This window comes from Eschrichtius robustus, chromosome 7 (genome assembly GCF_028021215.1).
Source record: "Eschrichtius robustus isolate mEscRob2 chromosome 7, mEscRob2.pri, whole genome shotgun sequence".
Classification (NCBI taxonomy): Eukaryota; Metazoa; Chordata; class Mammalia; order Artiodactyla; family Eschrichtiidae; genus Eschrichtius; species Eschrichtius robustus.
In genome coordinates, this window is record NC_090830.1 from 125,916,455 (window position 1) to 125,935,473 (window position 19,019).

The window sequence follows — 19,019 nt, forward strand, 5'->3', positions numbered from 1 at the left end:
TCCATAGAGATGCAGCAGTCACCTTTTTCAGATGACATCAAATGAAGATATTCTTGTTTTCTGTGGTAGTTTTTATTTAATATTATTTTTCAGCTATTGATAACATAGCATGGCAGAAAGATTACATCAGGACTGTGATATAATACAACTGTTTTCACTGAAGCCTTGTACCTTCCTATTCCTTAGGCTATTGGAGTGTCCCACCCCCCCGCCCCCCCCTTGCACGAAACTACAACTGTGATGCCTCTACTGCCTCTCCCAGTAAATAGAAAAATATTGCACTACATTGAAGGTATACTTTACAAATAGCATTAGCAGCATTACTGAGCTTTCCAGAATTGTGGTTCTACAGAGTTAAATACTTTTAAAACATGAGTAGATTTTTATGAAACCAAAGTTTTGCATTATTTCTACAGCTCTTTCAAATGCATCCGTTTCAGCAGCATGCTTGGATGTCACTAAAACTTCCATGGTATAATCCAAAACCACCAGCCACTTACTCTGCCTTCCAGGTTGTCAGTGGTAAGTGATTTTTTATGATAAGATGACAGTTGGTTATTACATTGGGCAGATTGTTTCAAGCTATTGTTACAGAACAACATTTTAGCTTTCAGTGAATTTGGTGTATAAAGACTTCTACAGCAGTGTTCTTTTAAAATGCAAGCATGTTTAAATAAAAATGGGGGGTATACACAGATATATTTTTGTTATAAACTTGGCCAAGAAAGGTATTTAGTTTCCTAATATTTTACTTAATAAATAATAAAATAGCAAGAATGAGAACTGGCTATTGATTTTAAAAGTGGAATGGCTTTTCTACCCATAAAAATATTTTTATCATCCATATAACCCTTTTATTGCAATAGCTTTTTACTGTTCAGAGAACTTTTGCAGTTATGCTGTAGTTTTCCTCACAACAATCCTGTGAGGTAGAAAAAATTTTGTTTATTCCTACTTTACAGCTGGGGAGCCTGCAGCATGGAGCCCTTTTGTGGCTTGCCTATGGTTACACAGTTCACTAATGGCCAACAGAAGAGCTTGAACTTAAACTCTTGTATGGAGTCCTGGGTCATAGACCTGGGCCAGAATCCTTACTATTATACTATGCCTTTTCCTGCCAGCCATAAAAACTGCCATCATCTAGTTTTAAATTCATGTCAGTTTCACTATATAGCAATTATCATAGCAGTTACCTACAAAAGGGAAAAACATGTACATATCTATTTTATAGACATATAAAAGGCCAAAACTTTTATGGTATACCAACAGAGGTCTTGCTCACATGTTTTCCCTCAGTCATGTGTTATTGGGATCCACATGATGGCCTGAGTATCAGACTAGACCTTCATTTTAAGAGAAATGGTTCCAATTCCTATGTATCTATGCTGTGTAATTTTTTTTTTTTTAATAAGACAGTCTGAACTACAGAAGCATTCAGAACGATCTCCATTCCTTTAAGCCTGTAGGATGTCAGACAAAGCAATAAATCTATTTTGCATGATTCCTCTCCCTTATAGCATTCTCATGCATGACTATTTTTCTAAAACAAAACAGCCAAACCAGATATCAACAAGGTCATTTTAAGAACAGTCCTCTGAAACTTCAAATATCTACATGCTTTATTTCCTATGGGAGAACTGAAGATGGAAAATAATCATAAATGTTTAGTACTTCCATTTGAAAGGCAAGTGTCAACATTTTGAAAGATTATATTTCAAAATCCTACTGGTTACTGGTTTTTGTTTTTTGTTTTTTTTAGTAATCTGGTCATCCTCTCAAAATTCTTGACCAACTGCATTCTGTATTTATTCCCTATTGCATTTTGGTTTTCAATGCAAGCTCTTCAAATTAATCACTATATTCTCACTGTACTTAAACTGCACATAAGCTTTAGAAAAAAATTTCACAAAAGCATAAAAAACAAGCAATATATGTAAAATTTTTTTTTTTTTTTTTTTTACTATATCAGCATAACTAACTAAAGCTGCGGCATCTGCTTTCATGTTACATTTGGCAAAATCAAAACAAAAAGCACTCCCCCAAACCCCAAAATAACAAAAATCTCAAGCAAGTAGATATGACAAACTTCATAACACAAAGTAAGATTCAAAACCTGTTCCCTCAATGATTGCTGTTGTCAGTTTGGGCATGCAGCAAATTTGTTGTTATAACTGTGATGGAAATGAAAATATTTCAAGAATCTGGACAGTATCCTATTTAACACTAATTCAAAAACTAGGAAGAGGAAGGAAAAAAAAAACACAATGAGACATCACACCTACATAAACACGAAAAGTCAGCTTACATAATTACATAATTAGAAAAAGTTAAAAATAAATTAGTAAAAATAAATTCCCAGTATAAACCCAAAAAGCATAGCTATAAATGCAATCTGAAACAACCAATTTAGTGAGCTGGTCATGTTTTTGCTGGAAAACCACCTTTTCCACTCTAGTTCTTACACAAGCAAATAACTGTGAAGAAGCAGGCCAAAGTGCATAATAAGAAGGTTTAAATGTGGTTATATCTGTGGTACTTTAGATGCAACTTTTCCTCAATCACTTGAAAGTTTAATCAGACTGTTACACAGACTCAGATGGGCCAAATAAGTCATCTGATATGCTACTGAATGGCTGAGAGTCTATTAGTTGGGTTATTTCACTATCATCAAGGTCTTCTTCCGTATCATCTGTGTACTTGCTTATTTTTTTGGAGTGCTGGTCTAAGGACAGACTTTCTAAAGATTCAATATCTTCAATGCCTGCTCTGTAGTGGATCATAAGAAGTGTTAGAGCTTGCAGTCTTTCACCTGATTTAGCCAAAGCAGCAGAAAGAAGTGATTTTTTCCTCGTATCTGTTGTCTCTTTTTCTTCTCTAACAAGGGTATTATTATGTTCCAACTCCTGATCAATTTCATTCTGCAGTTTATCTAGCATGAACTCTAGTTTCTGGATCCTCTCCTCTGTAGGCAACCCCCTGTACAGATCACGACCGATTTCTTTAACTGCAATGAAAACGCTGTCATCCAGACCACCCTCCTTTCTCACTAATTTTATTCCTGTGTTGTTGCCCCGTTTAGAAGGGCTGTTTGGGCCACAGATCTCTGTGTCACTGCCTTCGTTGTCTGATGTGTTGGGTGTGTGTTTTGGTGAAGGTTCTACTAGATCAGTTCCTGGCTCAGAAAGGCGAGTTTTAGAGACTTGACGCAGATTTAACAAACGAGAGCTCGTATTGATAATATGTCTTGTCAAACCTGTTGTTCTGTTGACTGACTTCCCAGCTTCAGCATCAACACGAGGGGGCAGGCCTAAGAGGGTTTCTTGTCCTTCCAGCCTGAGATTTTTCAGGGCCCGGTCTATCCGCTGATCAGTTGCTCCACAAAGAGGAGTCTCGGCTAGACACTTTTCCTGACACTTTTTATGGCAAACATAAGCACAGAACATACACTGGGAAGCAGCTTTAGTCCAAACTTTTTTCTTACAGTAATCACACCAAGTTGGGTTCTGGAACTGAGTATCCTGGAAACTATGTTTATTTTCTGTTAAACCCATCTGTCCAACAAAGTGCTCCTCTTTAGGTAGGGCAGAAACCTCTTCGACCAAATGGAGTTCTTTTTCTTTCTCTAAGTTAGTAACTACATGGTGGTCTGGCTCTCCTTCTTTCAGATATTTGAAGTGAACAGTAATGTCACCGAAACAAAATTTGTCATTGAACCCCTTCTGCATACTCAGATTACGTAGCGCGGTTCTCGTGACCATGGCCTTAGGTGATGGGGCTTCCAGTCTGAATTTGGAAAGGTATTCCATGTTCGATGTAGCTAAGCATCCTAAAGCCACCTCTTCAAGTTTTAGGCTGACATGCCCCAAACAGATGAGACCCCCTAATTTGAAAGGCTCCCTGCACCACAGCGCGACGTTTAGGTACCTGTGGCAGGCGTCTACGTCAAAGAGGCAGCTGGCTCTGGTTCTTGTCCATTTTCCTAGCTTATTACGATAGAGAATTTCTGATGATTCCCACGTTTGATGGTCATCTGAACTGTCCTTAGGAGGGCAGGAACTTTCTGAAGTCAAATCTTTTGCCACTTCTTGCTTTGCTAAAAACTGCTTAGCTGCAGCTGCTTCTTCTACGTGATCCAGATTTTTCGCTTGCTTTTCAGCAGGTTTATCTGCAGCAGGCGGTGGCAGCACCTTCTCTGGCTTTTCAACGAGAATATCTGGTTCTGCCTGATTTGGGGCATCAGCAGAAGGCAAAGGAACTTTGACTTGTGGTCGTGGTGGCACCGGTGGTTTGAAAGTGGATCCTTGGGTGGGTTTTGACACTTGTGCTGGTTCTGTTATCTCAGAAGATTTTAGGGCCAAGGGCTTATTTCCTTCTTTGGATGGAAGTTTTGGGGGTGGTGGGTAACTTCCTACAACTAATTTACGGTTTAAAACTGGTGATATAGTTCCAAGGGGTTTAACAGAAAGTGTTGTTGGAGTACGTCTGGGACTGTGACTTAATGACTGTGCCTCATCTTTGACCTCAGTTTGTGCTCTCACATCACTTGCTAAGTCTTCAAATTCAGAATCCAGGTCTCTGTTTTCAGCATCTACTGCCAACCCACTTGTTTCCTCTTCATAGTTTGGTTGGCATGAGCCTGACAGAAAGTTGTCTTCCAACTGTCCAAAGTTATCTTGCAGCACTGCACCCTGGTTACTCTGGCCAACAGGCCTTTCATAATATACCAGGACTCGGTCACCAGCCTGCTTGATAAGCTTCAACACTTGCAGTGTAGATGTGATTTTCACACCTGTTTTAAGATATTAAAAGGGAAACATGTAAATTACTGCAGTAAAAATTACCTAAATTCACTAAGTGTAATTGCCATTAATTCATGATTACTTAACTAATGGAAAAGTAATAGTGAAACCTCTAAAATATCTTACGGGCTTATGGATACATCAGTGTACTGATTCTTAAACCCTGACTGCTCCGATGTCCTGGAAATGTTTACCTTTTCAAACCAAATGGTGACATGAAAATCCTGAGGAAGGTGTCAAGCTGCTAACTCCTAACTGCTTCCCATTCCTTCCTAGGTTTAAAAGACATTTTTCCTCAGTTTGAACTGAAGTGAGCAGAGTGAGACCTATTGAAAAGGATTTTATTAATGGTTAAACCAGGCTTAAAATGATGGGAAACTGTGATTATATTGAGGGAAATTGTAAAATGCATCAGGGATTACAAGCTGTATGGTGAATGATTCAAATTAAGAGACCAATGCTTGAAATAAACTTAGCAAAATATTGGGTTGGCCAAAAAGTTCATTCTGTTAGTGAATACATTGTTCAATAAAAGTCTTGGTGAAAATGAAAAATGTCTTTTTATTTTCACTTAAAACTGAACAAACTTTTTGGCCACCCCAATACTATTATGAATAGTGGACTCTTACAGATTCTTTTCATTAGCCCTACCCATCAAACTAATCTTTTTCAGGACCAGAAAAAATAAGGAAGGCTTTAAAGTTAAATAAGTTGTTTACTATCTGTATCTATATTAACAATATCTATCTTAAGTTTTCATTTTATTTTCTAATAGGTGCTACATCAATTAGTTCAAAATTCAAAAAGTACAGAAAGATGTACAGTGAAAAATCTCCCTTCCACCTCTATCTCCCAGACGTATTGTCCCTTCCCTGAGGCAATCAAAGCTTCTGATGTATTCTTCTAGGGATATTCTAGGTGTATCTTTTAAAGGCTCTATTTTTTCCCTGCCCTCTCCCTACCCTCCCCAAACAGTACTTACCTAAGCCAACCCTTTCTGTAGGAGTTACAGAAAGGTGAGAAGGGGTCTTTGCTTTCCAAAGGTCTTAAGCCCATGCTAAATAAATCAAAGTAACATCAGCCCCATCTAATAACCTGACTTCAGAGTTCCTCAACCTCTATATTCTCCTACTTCGGCTGCCCAGGCAAGACCATGCTTTAGACCTGGTCATCACTTGGAAGTTTTCCACATCAAAGATCTTTTACTTGGAAATTAACCTCTGATCACAATCTCCTATTTCCACCTCTAACAATCCTGTCTGCTAACTGAATCTCTTTTGAGGTAGCTTCCATGTCCAATCATTCCTCCTTTGCTCTCATGGTCCAGCTGGTCTCCTGATACCACTTGCTTTTCTCCCCAACCTCAGTTCAAGACTTCAGTGGTGTTCACATCAAACTTTTTAATTCTTTTGCCCCAGCCCTTTCCTCTTCTACCATCTACCTGTCTTTCTGATCCCCAGCTTTGCTAGCCCCTTATTGCCCTTTCCTGCTCCTGAGCTTATCACCTGGATACAACTCCTGAGTTATACCATCTATCTGCAGCAAGGCTTTCAGTGCTGCTTTAGCATTCTTTTGACTGGTCTCTAAACAACTAAGTCTCCAAACACCAGCTTCAAACCTTTCTTATTCCCCTGAAACCCACCCTTCCTACTCTCTTTTATTCTGTAGATGACATCACCTTATTTACTGAAGATCAGTTAAGAAGCCACCTCTTCTCCCTGCCAATCATTTTCAGGATTAAGCTATCTTAGAGGAGGAAGTGTCCCTTGTACTTTGGATCCTACTCCCTATCCCCTTCAGGACTTTGCTCTATCAATTATCCCTGCTAAAATTTTAATTCCCTTCCTTCTTCTCCTTTAAAACCTTGTTTTCCTTGGTTTTCACAACACTGTACTAATTTGGCTCTGATCATCTCTGCTTTCTTTTTTCCCCCACCTATATCTGTCCCTTGTATGCAAACGTTCCCATGGTTTTGTCATTAGTTTCTCTGCTTTTCTGTTCTCTCCCTAGATTACACCCATTTCAGTAGTTTCAACTATCAACATTTTCTTTGGTTGGCATCCCCTCTTCTTCACTCTAGTCGTACATTCCCAGCTACTTCTGGATATCACCACCTGGATGTTTCGTTGATACTACAAATTCAGTGAAGTTAAAATCTCTCTTTGACCTTCTCCTCTTCCTGTTCTCACTACTACGGGAATCCATTTGCCACCCTCCCAGTTCAGCCGATCTGAATCATGGAGATGGCTGACTCCCTAGATTCCATCTGCTGTCAATCCTACTAGAGTTCCAGTCCATTGTCATTCCTGGTTCAGATCCTCCTGACCACTGGCCTCCACTATAGTAATAAACAGCTTTTTACTATGATCCCTCACTTAGATCTTCCCTATTTTAATCACCAAACATATACTGCTTCCCAGTTTTCCTAAAACATTGGCTCAAAACCCTTTAGCCTACAAACTCATACTGAAATTCAGAGCTTTCTAGTATGACTTCATGATTCATCCAGCCTTAATTTCTGCTGCTTCCCTTTAACCACACTATGTCCCAGCAAAACTGTAGTTTGACATAAATAAAAATTAAGTCCATCTAATGATCTGAGGTAGGCAAAAAACTTCAGCTCAATCTAAACTCATTCTTTGTGACTTAACATCTGCCTCTTGGGACTGTTCAGCCAAATATGGATTATTTTTCTTTTGGAATATTTCAAATATACGCAAAAGCAGAGGAAATAGTAAAATGAACTCCATCATTGAGCTTAAATATAACAAACATTTTGCCAATCTTATTTCAATTATCACCAATCCCATTACTAAATGTTTTTTAAGTGTTGTATACCCATACAAATAAAGTATAGCTATAAAAAAAAGAATGTGTATCATACCCTCCCCTTATCTCAATGAATATTATTATTATATGTTAGACACGAAGAGATGACTTTTGCGTTTTCACCCTGCCTGTATTTATATTGCTTGGATTTATTTATTTATTTTTGATAATAGATATTTACTACTTGTATAATTGAAAACAAAAATCTTTCATAAAAGGACATAAAAAAGAAAACAATTTTATGCTGTAAGTAAAACCAAACAGGGTATGTATACATATAAAAAACTCATACTGAACTATGATTTTTAGCTGAGGGATAACTCTTATGTTTATGTTAAATAACTACATAACAGATGAGGTTTATTTTATAGCCTTATTATCCTAAGTGTCTATGAACCAGTATCATCATCTGGGAGCTTGTTAGAAATACAGAACCTGGAGCCCCACCCCAGGTCTACTGAATCAGAATCCACATTTTAACACCATGCCTGGGTGATTGGAATACACAAGAGAGTTTGAAAAGCACTGTTTAGGACATAATCAGAGGGATTTCCATGTGAAATATTGACTTAGTTGGGCTTCCAGGTATGCAGTTAAATAATTTTCATTATTTTGTTGTCATGATGGATATGAATTAAAGGTAGAGTTTCTTCGACATATAACCAAAGACAACTGCTCCTTAATTTAGGAACTAATCTACCTTGTTACTTATTGTTTTAGCTGTGAGAGAATATTCCATGTTGCCTTTAAAAGCTCAATTGTAACCAACCATGGGTTTAAGAAATCTCTTGACAAGCCTAGAATGGGTGGGCCAGGTACTACAAAGGTCTGAAAAGGTTTGGACTTTTCCCCCACTGGTGTCCACAGTGAGTCTTACTGCTTATTTATAAACATGCAAGCAAATAATCTGCCTAACAATAGAGAGTTTTTGTTGTTATCAATCCAACTGATAAGGAAGGCATGCAGGTGACACATAGAGTAGTAATGGTGGTGGCCACACAGAAAGATAACTGTTGACCTGCCCTTTCTTTCACATTCAATAAAAAAAAAAAATAGAAGTAGAAGGAGGAAAATGGTCTAAAGATGAAGTATTTTAAAGATTTATAATTAGAACTAAAATGACATGTTTTAAATTTTTTAAGGCTTCCTTCACATTTTTATTTATAGTATAGTTATTACTTTCTTTCCATTGTAAAAGTAACGTGCTTATAGAAACAAAGAAGGAAGAGGGACTTCCCTGGTGGCACAGTGGTTAAGAATCCACCTGCCATTGCAGGGGACACGGGTTCGAGCCCTGGCCTGGGAAGATCCCACATGCTGCAGAGCAACTAAGCCCGTGTGCCACAACTACTGAGCCTGCGCTCTAGAGCCCACGAGCCACAACTACTGAGCCCGTGCGCCTAGAGCCCGTGCTCCACAACAAGAGAAGCCACTGCAATGAGAAGACCACGCACCGCAACGAACAGTAGACCCCGCTCGCTGCAACTAGAGAAAGCCTGCACGCAGCCATGAAGACCCAACACAGCCAAAAATAAAAAAAAAATAAAAAAGAAATGAAGGAAGAGAGGAAAAACCCCCACATCTGTTCTCTGGTTTTCTCTGTAAATGTCAGGTATATTGCACATCAGCATAATTACCTCCAATAGCAATCAGTCGATCTCCCCGCTGAAGATCAGCAATTGCAGCAGGCGAGTTTGGGGCCACAGTCTCAATTATGACGTGCCCAGCATACCCGTCAGTTGACTGGACAAGACGAAGTGTAAGTCCGACACTTTGTAAATTCCCCTTTATTAATTCAACCTTTGATAAAGATAAAAAAATGAAAACAGATTCAATGGGTTCACAGTAGTGGAGTGCGAAAACACTTAACACATTGAGAGCACTACAGTTGATGCTTTTATACCACGGTGATTATTATTACAGACTAATGGAGGGAGGAAATCTTTTATTGTGACAATATAAATTAACATATGCTCAGACTGCACATTTGTGCCATCGAACCTTTTAAATGATGAGGTGAAAATAAACAAATAGAAATCCTAAATGTTTTTCCTACATCTGGTATAGCATGTGGCATGCACTCCCTAAACTCTGACATCATTACCAAAGATGATTTGGTTTTTAAGGTTTTATTACAGAAAATTTAAAAAATATACAAAAGCACAAAGAACAATTAAAATGAACCCTGTGGTAGGTTATAAAATATAGTAACAAATTCTCCTTGACTTGAATGCATGTCCCTTTGCAATTAATACTTTACCAGACCTGCCATTAGAGGTATACCTGTTTCTCCATCCTTCTCTAAGCAACCAATATAACTAGAAGAAACAGACGAAGACACAGACGATCTGAACATGATCAACCTTGACTTAAATGACATTTATAGAACACTATACCTAACAATGCCAGAATACACATTCTTTTCAGGTACACATGGTAGGTCCACCAGGATGTGCTATGGTCATAAAACAAGCATCGATACATTTAAAAAGACTGAAATCCAAGATACGTTCTTTGAATGGAATTAAATTAGCAATCAATTAACAATAAGAAAACTAGAAAACCCCCAAACATTTGGAAAGTAAAACAACACACTTTAGGACTTCCCTGGTGGCGCGGTGGTTGAGAATCCACCTGCCAATTCAGGGGACATGGGTTCGAGCCCTGGTCTGGGAAGATTCCACATGCCTTGGAGCAACTAAGCCCGTGCGCCACAACTACTGAGCCTGCGCTCTAGAGCCTGTGAGCCACAACTGCTGAGCCCGTGTGCCACAACTACTGAAGCCCGTGCGCCTAGAGCCCGTGCTCCGCAACAAGAGAAGCCACCACACCGCAACGAAGAGTAGCTCCTGCTCGCCACAACTAGAGAAAGCCTGCGGGCAGCAACAAAGGCCTAACACAGCCATAAAAAAATAAATTTATAAAAAAAAAAAATATTCTGAGTGGAATGATGATGAAAATACAATCTATCAAAACTTGTGGGATGCAACTAAAACAGTGTTTAGAGGAAATTTATAGCTTTAAATACTTATATCAGGAAAAAAATTCTAAAATTAGTGATCTCAGTTCCTTCCTTAAAAAACTAGAAACCCCAACGTAGAAGGAAAGAAGACAGAAATCAATGTAATAGAAACTAAAACAACAGAGAAATAATGAAAGCTGATTCAATGAAATAGTCAATAAAACTGATAAGCCTCTAGGATAGACGCATAAAGAAAAATGTGTACTACCAAAATCAAAATAAGAGGGGACTATCACTACAGAATCTAGAGACATTAAGAGAGTAGGTAACATTATGCACAACTTTATGCCAATACATTTGACAACCTAGATGAAATGGAAAAATTTCCTTGAAAGATAACAAATGAGAAAAACTGACAAAAAACAAAATTTGAACACCCCTATATCAATTAAAAACATCAAATTCATAAACCTTTGCACAAAAAAAGTCCCTCCAGGTCTAGACTGCTTCGTTGTGAATTGTTGAAATAACAATCTTACTTGGAATCTTTTAGAAATAGAAAAGGAGGTTATGCTTCCTAAATAATGTGTTAAGGCCAATGTAACCCTAATTCCCAAACCCAGACAAGAAAGCAGAACTACAGACTAATATTTCCAATGTTCAAATATGGATGCAAAATTTCTTAACAAAATTTTAGGGAATTCAACCCAATAATATATGAAAAGGATAATAATCATAACCAAGTGGAATTGATTCCAGGAATTCAAGGTTGATTCAAGCACCCAGGAGTCAATTAGTATAAGTCACCATATTAAGAAAAGAAAGGAGAAAACCATATAAATATTTTAATAGCCACAAAAAAAAATCAACATCCATTTATGATAAAAGCCCCCAACAAAGTACAACTACAAGGGAACATCATAAATCTGATTATAGGCATCTACAAAAATCTATAAGTAACATAATACTCAAGGGTGAAAGACCTGTTTTCTACCCAAGATCAGGAACAAAGCAAGGATTTCTGCTCTTACCACTTCAATTCATTATTATACTGGGGGGTATAGTTAGGGTCATGATGTAAGAAAAGGGGAAGACATAAAGAATGGAAAGGGAGAAGAAAAGCGGTCTTTATTTGCATATAACATGACCCTATACATGGATAATCCCAAGAAATCTACAAAACAACTTTTAGAACTAATAAGTGAAATTAGGTCACAGACTACAAGGTCAATATACAAAAGGCAAATATGTTTCTATATATTACCAACAAATAATTAGAAAATAAACCAAATTAATTTGTAATAGCATAAAAATACTTAGGATTAAATTTTTAAAATTTATCTTTTTTGAGGTAACTGGTTTATAACATTATATAAGTTTCACGTGTACATTATATTTCTCCTTCTGTATACACTACAGTGTGTACTCATCACCAAAAATTTAGTTTCCATCTATCACCATACAACTAATCCCCTTTATCCATTTCACCACCATCTCTCCTCCCGGCCCCTTCCTCTCTGGTAACCACTACTTTGTTCTCTATATCAACAGGTTGGTTTTTGTTTGGTTTGTTCATTTATTTTGTTTTTATTTGTTTATATTCCACAATATGAGTAAAATCATAAGGTCTTGTCTTTCTCTGATTTACTTCATTTAGCACAATGTCCTCAAGGTCCATCCATGTTGTCACAAATGGCAAGATTTCATCTTTTTTTTTTTTATGGATAAGTAGTATTCCATTGTGTGTGTGTGTGTGTGTATATATATGTATGTATGTATGTATGTATGTATGTATATATATATATATATATATATATATATATATATACACACACACACATACATACATACCACATCTTCTTTTAGGATTACATTTAATTGAAGATGTACAAAACCTGTATGCTGAAAACTTCTGCAAAGGGAAATTAAAGAAGACCTAAATAAATGAAGAATGACATCATGTTCATGGATTGGAAAACTCATTATTGTTAAGATGCCAATTCCTCCCAAATTTATCTACAGATTCAAAGTAATCCCAGTCAAAATCTTTGCAGGCCTTTGGAAAGGTAAAAGACCTAGAATAATCAAAGCCATCCTTAAATAGAACAAGGCTGAAGGACTTATACTACCTAATTTCAAGGCTTACTATATAATGTTAGCGTAATTAAGACAGTGTGGTATTAGCCTAAGGACAGATATTAGTTGTAGAAATTAACATCATTATCTCTTAAGATTATCTGCTGCAGTTATTCTATCTAAAATTTTATTTCCTTTCTTTGTCACCTCTTACCCCAATCCTGTGCTAACTGAACATTAATCAACTAGAGTCAGATGGCTAAGATTACTATTGTTAACATCATTAATGTACCAAAATTGCTGCTGTAGATATCATCATTAACATACAAACTCAAGTTGTTTCTCCAGCGCGAGACGAGCTAACAGACCCCTGAACCATGGACCACCTGGCCTGAGAATCATAAAACAGAGACATCCTGACTCCTTAAACTATGATTAAGAAATGTCACATAGGACTTCCCTGGTGGCACAGTGGTTAAGAATCCTCCTGCCAATGCAGGGGACACGGGTTCGAGCCACGGTCAGGGAAAATCCCACAGGCCATGGAGCAACTAAGCCCGTGCGCCACAACCTGTGCTCTAGAGCCCACGAGCCACAACTATTGAGCCCGTGTGCCACAACTACTGAAGCCCGCGTGCCTAGAGCCCGTGCTCTGCAACGAGAAGCCACCGCAATGAGAAGCCTGCACACCGCAACGAAGAGTAGCCCCCTGCTCACCGCAACTAGAGAAAGCCCGTGCACAGCAATGAAGACCCAACACAGACAAAAATAAATAAATTAATTAAAAAAAAAAAAAAGAAATGTCACATACAATATGGGATTAAGAGATACAAACTACTGTACACAAAATAGATAAGCAACAAAGATTTACTGTATAGCAAAGGGAACTATATTCAATATCTTGCAATAACCTATAATGGAAAATAATCTGAAAAAATACATACATAAAACTGAATCACTGTGCTGTACACCTGAAACTAACACAATATTGTAAATCAACTATATTTCAATTACAAAAAAAGAAAAAAGAAAAAGAAATGTCACATAGAGTAACCTAGTGGTTACCAGTGGGGAGAGGGAAGAGGGAAGGGGCAAGATAGGGGTAGGGGGTTAAAAGCAACAAACTACTATGTACAAAATAAATAAGCTACAAAGATATATTGTACAGCACAAGGAATATAGCCAATATTTTAGAATAACTATAAATGTAATATAACCTATAAAATTATGAATCAGTATGTTGTACACCTGAAACTTATGTAATACTGTATATCAACTATCCCTCAATTTTTTTTTTTTATAAATTTATTTATTTATTTATTTTAGCTGTGTTGGGTCTTCATTTCTGTGCGAGGGCTTTCTCTAGTTGCGGCAAGCGGGGGTCACTCTTCATTGCGGTGCGCGGGCTTCTCACTATCGCGGCCTCTCCTGTTGCGGAGCACAGGCTCCAGACGCGCAGGCTCAGTAGTTGTGGCTCACGGGCCCAGCTGCTCCCCGGCATGTGGGATCCTCCCAGACCAGGGCTCGAACCCGTGTCCCCTGCATTAGCAGGCAGATTCTCGACCACTGCGCCACCAGGGAAGCCCATCCCTCAATTTTTAAAAAAAAAATCACATATTAATAAAAAAAGAAATGTCACAAGTTGATGATTAATCCCAGCCTCTTTGTTCTTCCCCTTTAAAAAAGCCCCTCAATCAAAGTCCAGATTGGAGTGGATCTGAGATTTGTTTCCCACTCTCTTGCTTGGCACCCTGCATATAAACCCTTACTTTGATTCAAACATGTGCTGTCAGTGTTGGGCTTTCACCTCCTTCTGCACCTTTACATTATGGACCAGGAATGGTTTTCCCATTATGGAATGGGAATGGTTATCTGCATCTAAAAGCCTACTGTTAAAAAGTTCAGTTTTATACACGTGTTGTGTACATACGTGTACAGGTTATTGTGTCACTTCTCCCTTTCCTGCCCCCCTACTCTACTAAAAACGCTAGGAAATAGTCCTCATAGTCCACAGGAGCCCTTGCTCCGTAACAAGAGGACCTCCCAGGCTGGCAGCTCCAGGTCCTGGAGTGTTAGCAACAGAGAAGGTCTCTGAAGGGTGCAGGCCCAGGCACCTCCAAGCTCATAAGCTGCGTTCCCAGGCTTGAGCTGCTGTCCCTACTCCCAGGAGCAGTGCGGTGGGCTTCGGAGAGTCTGGGAGGAGTGGAGGACTGTTGGAGGCCATCCTTGCTGGGCCAGGAGCACACCCCAGCTCCCTGCCCTTGTAGCACCCTCCATGTGCTAAATAAAGTGGGCTTTATTATCTGCAACTCATATTTTAGTAGTTGATTATACTCTGAACTGTTATGAAGAAATTCTTTAATATTGTTGTCAACATAGATAAATAATCAATAAGCCAATCTATCATAGGAATAGAAAAAAAAAATGTAGGATGGAAAGTGCTTTCTCTGTGGCTTAGCCTGTGTCAATTGGCCTGAATTTTGTTGAAACCAAAAGATAAACTTCTATTGGAAGAGAAATACTATTTCTAGTATTTTTTTGCATGACATGCCAAAAAAAAGTTTATCAATTGTCAAGAATTGCTGACACATACTAAACAGCAATTACATGAGCTTAATCACTAGTCAACACATACAAGATTGCAGACAGCCTGCATTTAACTTCACCAATCATGTTAGACACAGGTTAAAAAATTCTAGCTGTATGTGTACCTATCTGGTGGAGAGCAATTTAGTAAAAACACCAAGATAGCCTTTAAGAGCTCTCACACTCTGACATCCTTTTAGCCTTTCCTGGACCCAGCTGGGATGCCTTATTTTCACCCTGGGTGGGGGGGGCAGGGTGGGGAACAACATATTGATTTTTTAATCCCTTCCTAACATGGACATAATTTTATACAATGGATAAGAAGAGGATATATTTTAATAACACATCAATATAACTCTTTTACAAACTGTTCTCTCTTACTTGAGCTTGTAACATTGAGCAAAAAACCAAAAATGCAAGAAGAGTAAAAGGATCACTAAGAGAAAGACCCTGAATAACTGTGACCAGGTATACTTTTGAGTATTCCTTCATCAAAAAAGCTTCTGAAAAAGACATCATGAGGACCATTTCCTAGCTTTTTTTAGTAGAGTAGCGGGACAGGAAAGGGAAAAGTGACACAATAACCTGTACATGTATGTACACAACACCTGTATAAAACTGAACTTTTTAACAGTAGGCTTTTAGATGCAGATAACCATTCCCATTCCATAATGGGATAACCATTCCTGGTCCATAATGTAAACCAATACCTATTCTACCAGAATTCTCATTATATTAAAATAAAAAAAGATGCCCATGATATTCAGGCATATTGGTGTATTCTCTACCTCCTTTCCCCAAAATGAAATGATGGTAATATTTTCAGAAAACCAATACTGACCTAAAAAACACATATTTAACATAACCTATTACAAAACTACTGAGGAAGAAAAGTAATGGAAAAAAAATGCATTAAGTGATTCACTCACTCATTCAAGTGCTTAGGCACTGTGAACAACTTAGATGAGCTTCCCTGGCCTCACAGTAGTAGAAAAGGTAGGCATGAACAAATAATTACTTGTGTGATTTAACAGGACTCACCTAACTAACATTTAGAGAGCAGGGAAGGCATTCCTAAAAAACAAATTTAATTTGACACTTGAAGGATTAGTAGTAGTTTGCTAGGCCAGGTCAGAAGTGGAGGCAATATATCTGAGACCAGCAGGTTTGAAGGGAAGAGATGAGGGCTAGCATAACATACTTGAGGAAGTGAAAAAAGTTCAGTATTACAGCTCTTTGACAAGTTTCAGTCTATGTGAAGAGGGAGGGAATCTTGGTTCATTCAACTGAAAGATATCTTAAAAGAAAGCAGCATAACATCAATTCCATTACCCATTTCATGCCCTAGATAGTCAAAGTTAATAAATGGTAAATGGTATAAAAAGCATTTGGATGTGCTAATTAATGCTATGATGTGGCTGAAAACTTGAAAGCAAATAATATTTAATCCACATGGATCTATCCAAGCCCTTTTAAAAATAATCCCAATTTCATGAATATTAGCAGAAGACAAAGGTTTTTTCCCTAAAAAAAAAAAAAAGTCAAATGTTTAAAAGTGAAGCAAGTTTCAAATTGCTTCAAAGTTTGATTGCTTGCTAAAAAACATACCATTTACAAGAAACTTCCATAAAGATACATGTATTTGTAAACCATTAAGTGCTTCTCCTTTCAAAGGACACTTCAACATTATCCATATTCCCCAAACTCAAGTACTCTCAAGGCCATAAAGTACAAAACTAGGGGGTCAGAAAATAGACCTCTCCCATGGATACATTTTATTTACCTAATCAAAATCTGAATGTTGAGAAAGAGGCACTTCAGAAATTGCTAAATGAAGGCTGAGGCCCTGAAAGTAAATCATAAAGTTCTCCCTGCTTTTCTCAGGGAAATGTGCTGTTGAGATGAGCACACTTGTCACTCGGAGAGACTGCTTAGACTGACCCCTCACAGGTAATAATGAAAGACAGAATGCCCTAGTTCTGAAATCCTACACACAATGGCCAAAATGATGAGAAGTACAGAAACAGGTCTGACTTGGGCAGCACACATGCAAGCTCTAAATTCCTGGGCTAGCTCAGTCCAGCCTTGCTGCCTGCCTGGCCCCAGGACCAGCCAAGATTCAAGGGGAAAGGTCTCTGGACTAATACTTTCCCACCTATCTGGGAGAACTGAAACCTAAATCTCCTTTCTCCCTTCCTTCATTCTCCTGTGCAGTGGATAAGGCCCAGAGCCATCCACCAAAGACCCAGGACAACAAGCTTAAACGAGGAAGGGAAAGTACACTTAACACAGCTCTTTTCAGATGGTTAGGGACTGGATTACCTCAGGGCAGTGATGGCCTGGAACAACAGAAGAGCCTTCTCTAGGAGTGTTTTTTTTGAGAAGAAAAAGATGGCAGACGGCTGCTAGTGCCAAATAGCATCTGATTCCAAAAGTGGGGTGCCTTGAAGAAGGAGCCATCTACATAGTTTAATCCCTGTCGTTAAACATTTCTTGGAAGGGCATTTCCTATTCATTGTAGTAGTCAATTACTACTGCACTGATCTGCAGTGGTTTTGTTGCCTATATGTTTTAAAAATTGAAAACATGTACCCTGTCAGCTATAACAGGGGCTTTTGTAGACTGGCTAAGGAACCTATATAGAACAGTTTATATGGGAAACTCCTGTTTCTGTCAAGTCAAACCTCTACCCTCTCCTCCTCCTCCAAGTCTCTTTTCAGTACCAGGCCAGCTCTCTAGCTTTACCTACTTTCTCATAGGTTATAGAGATTTGACCTGCTTTCCCTTCCTTTTTAAAAGCTGACACCACCTAGCATCCTGGCTTCCTACTTCTATTACCCCAGAAAAGTGTACTATTCCTCTGGCTGGGGAAACATCTTAAACATGGGTAGAATTAGAGTAACAAGTATAGAGAGTCTAAGAGCAATCAGCTTATAAACTCAACATGCTAAGGACTTCCAGATGGTGACTAAAAATCATCGTTTTTGATGGGCCATTGTACAGATCACCTTTACTTGGCTTGCTTTGAGATGTGGCAATTGAATTCTGAATATCAGGGACCCAGGCAATTATGACTAGAGTATTAAAGATTTATCCCCAAACTCTGATTTATATTTGAGATGTCAAGATTTCTAAAACTAGAACAACTTTTATATTAAATAAGTTACTGAGCTGTTTGCAAGGGGAACTTCGATGTACAACAAACTCGGCACAGAGTGTGTTAGAGGTATAACTTTCTGGTCATTTGCTTGAAAACCAGATGTCAAACCAATTTGTTTACGGTTACAGGGCACAGATTACTGCTTGGCTAGGGACCAACAGCTTACTGTCCATCTCAATTAGAAGCAGCAATGAGGCTGTTGAAGATCTAGAGCCAGATTTCATATTTTACCATCCATCACCTTTAAAAATCACAACCATAATTGATGATTCCACTAACTTCATTAGTACCATGCTAAACACTCACAAGGAAAAGTGCATGTTCTTATTCATACTCATTGTCTCCCCTTCCCCTCCTCTCTTCTTCTCCCTCTTCTTCTCCCCCACACAAACACACTTGAGTGTAAAGTAACGCAAGTAACATTTGGCTCAGTTATGAAGTAACTGAGTTAGAACTAGAGTACTATTACTCAATTTCTGCTTTTAAAGCGTATGTCAATAAATTATAATTCTGAGAAGTTAATAAAACAATGTTTAGGTTCTAGAATGAAAAAGGAAACATAAGAAAGAGAAATACTGAGTCTCTGAAGGGTCATTCTGTATCAATT

General features: G+C 38.2%; 1 protein-coding gene across 1 annotated transcript in view; it reads right to left on the minus strand.

Annotated features, from left to right (window-relative positions):
* Window positions 1-220: 220 nt before the first annotated feature.
* The window catches only part of PDZD8 (PDZ domain containing 8), an 85,863-nt gene continuing 67,064 nt past the window's right edge, over window positions 221-19,019 (minus strand). The window contains exons 4-5 of the mRNA XM_068548630.1: window positions 9,266-9,428; window positions 221-4,789 (exon numbers count right to left, since the gene is read on the minus strand). Of these exons, the coding sequence (XP_068404731.1) occupies window positions 2,583-4,789; window positions 9,266-9,428 (2,370 nt within the window). The 3' untranslated portion in view covers window positions 221-2,582. The remainder of the gene's footprint in view (window positions 4,790-9,265; window positions 9,429-19,019) is intronic.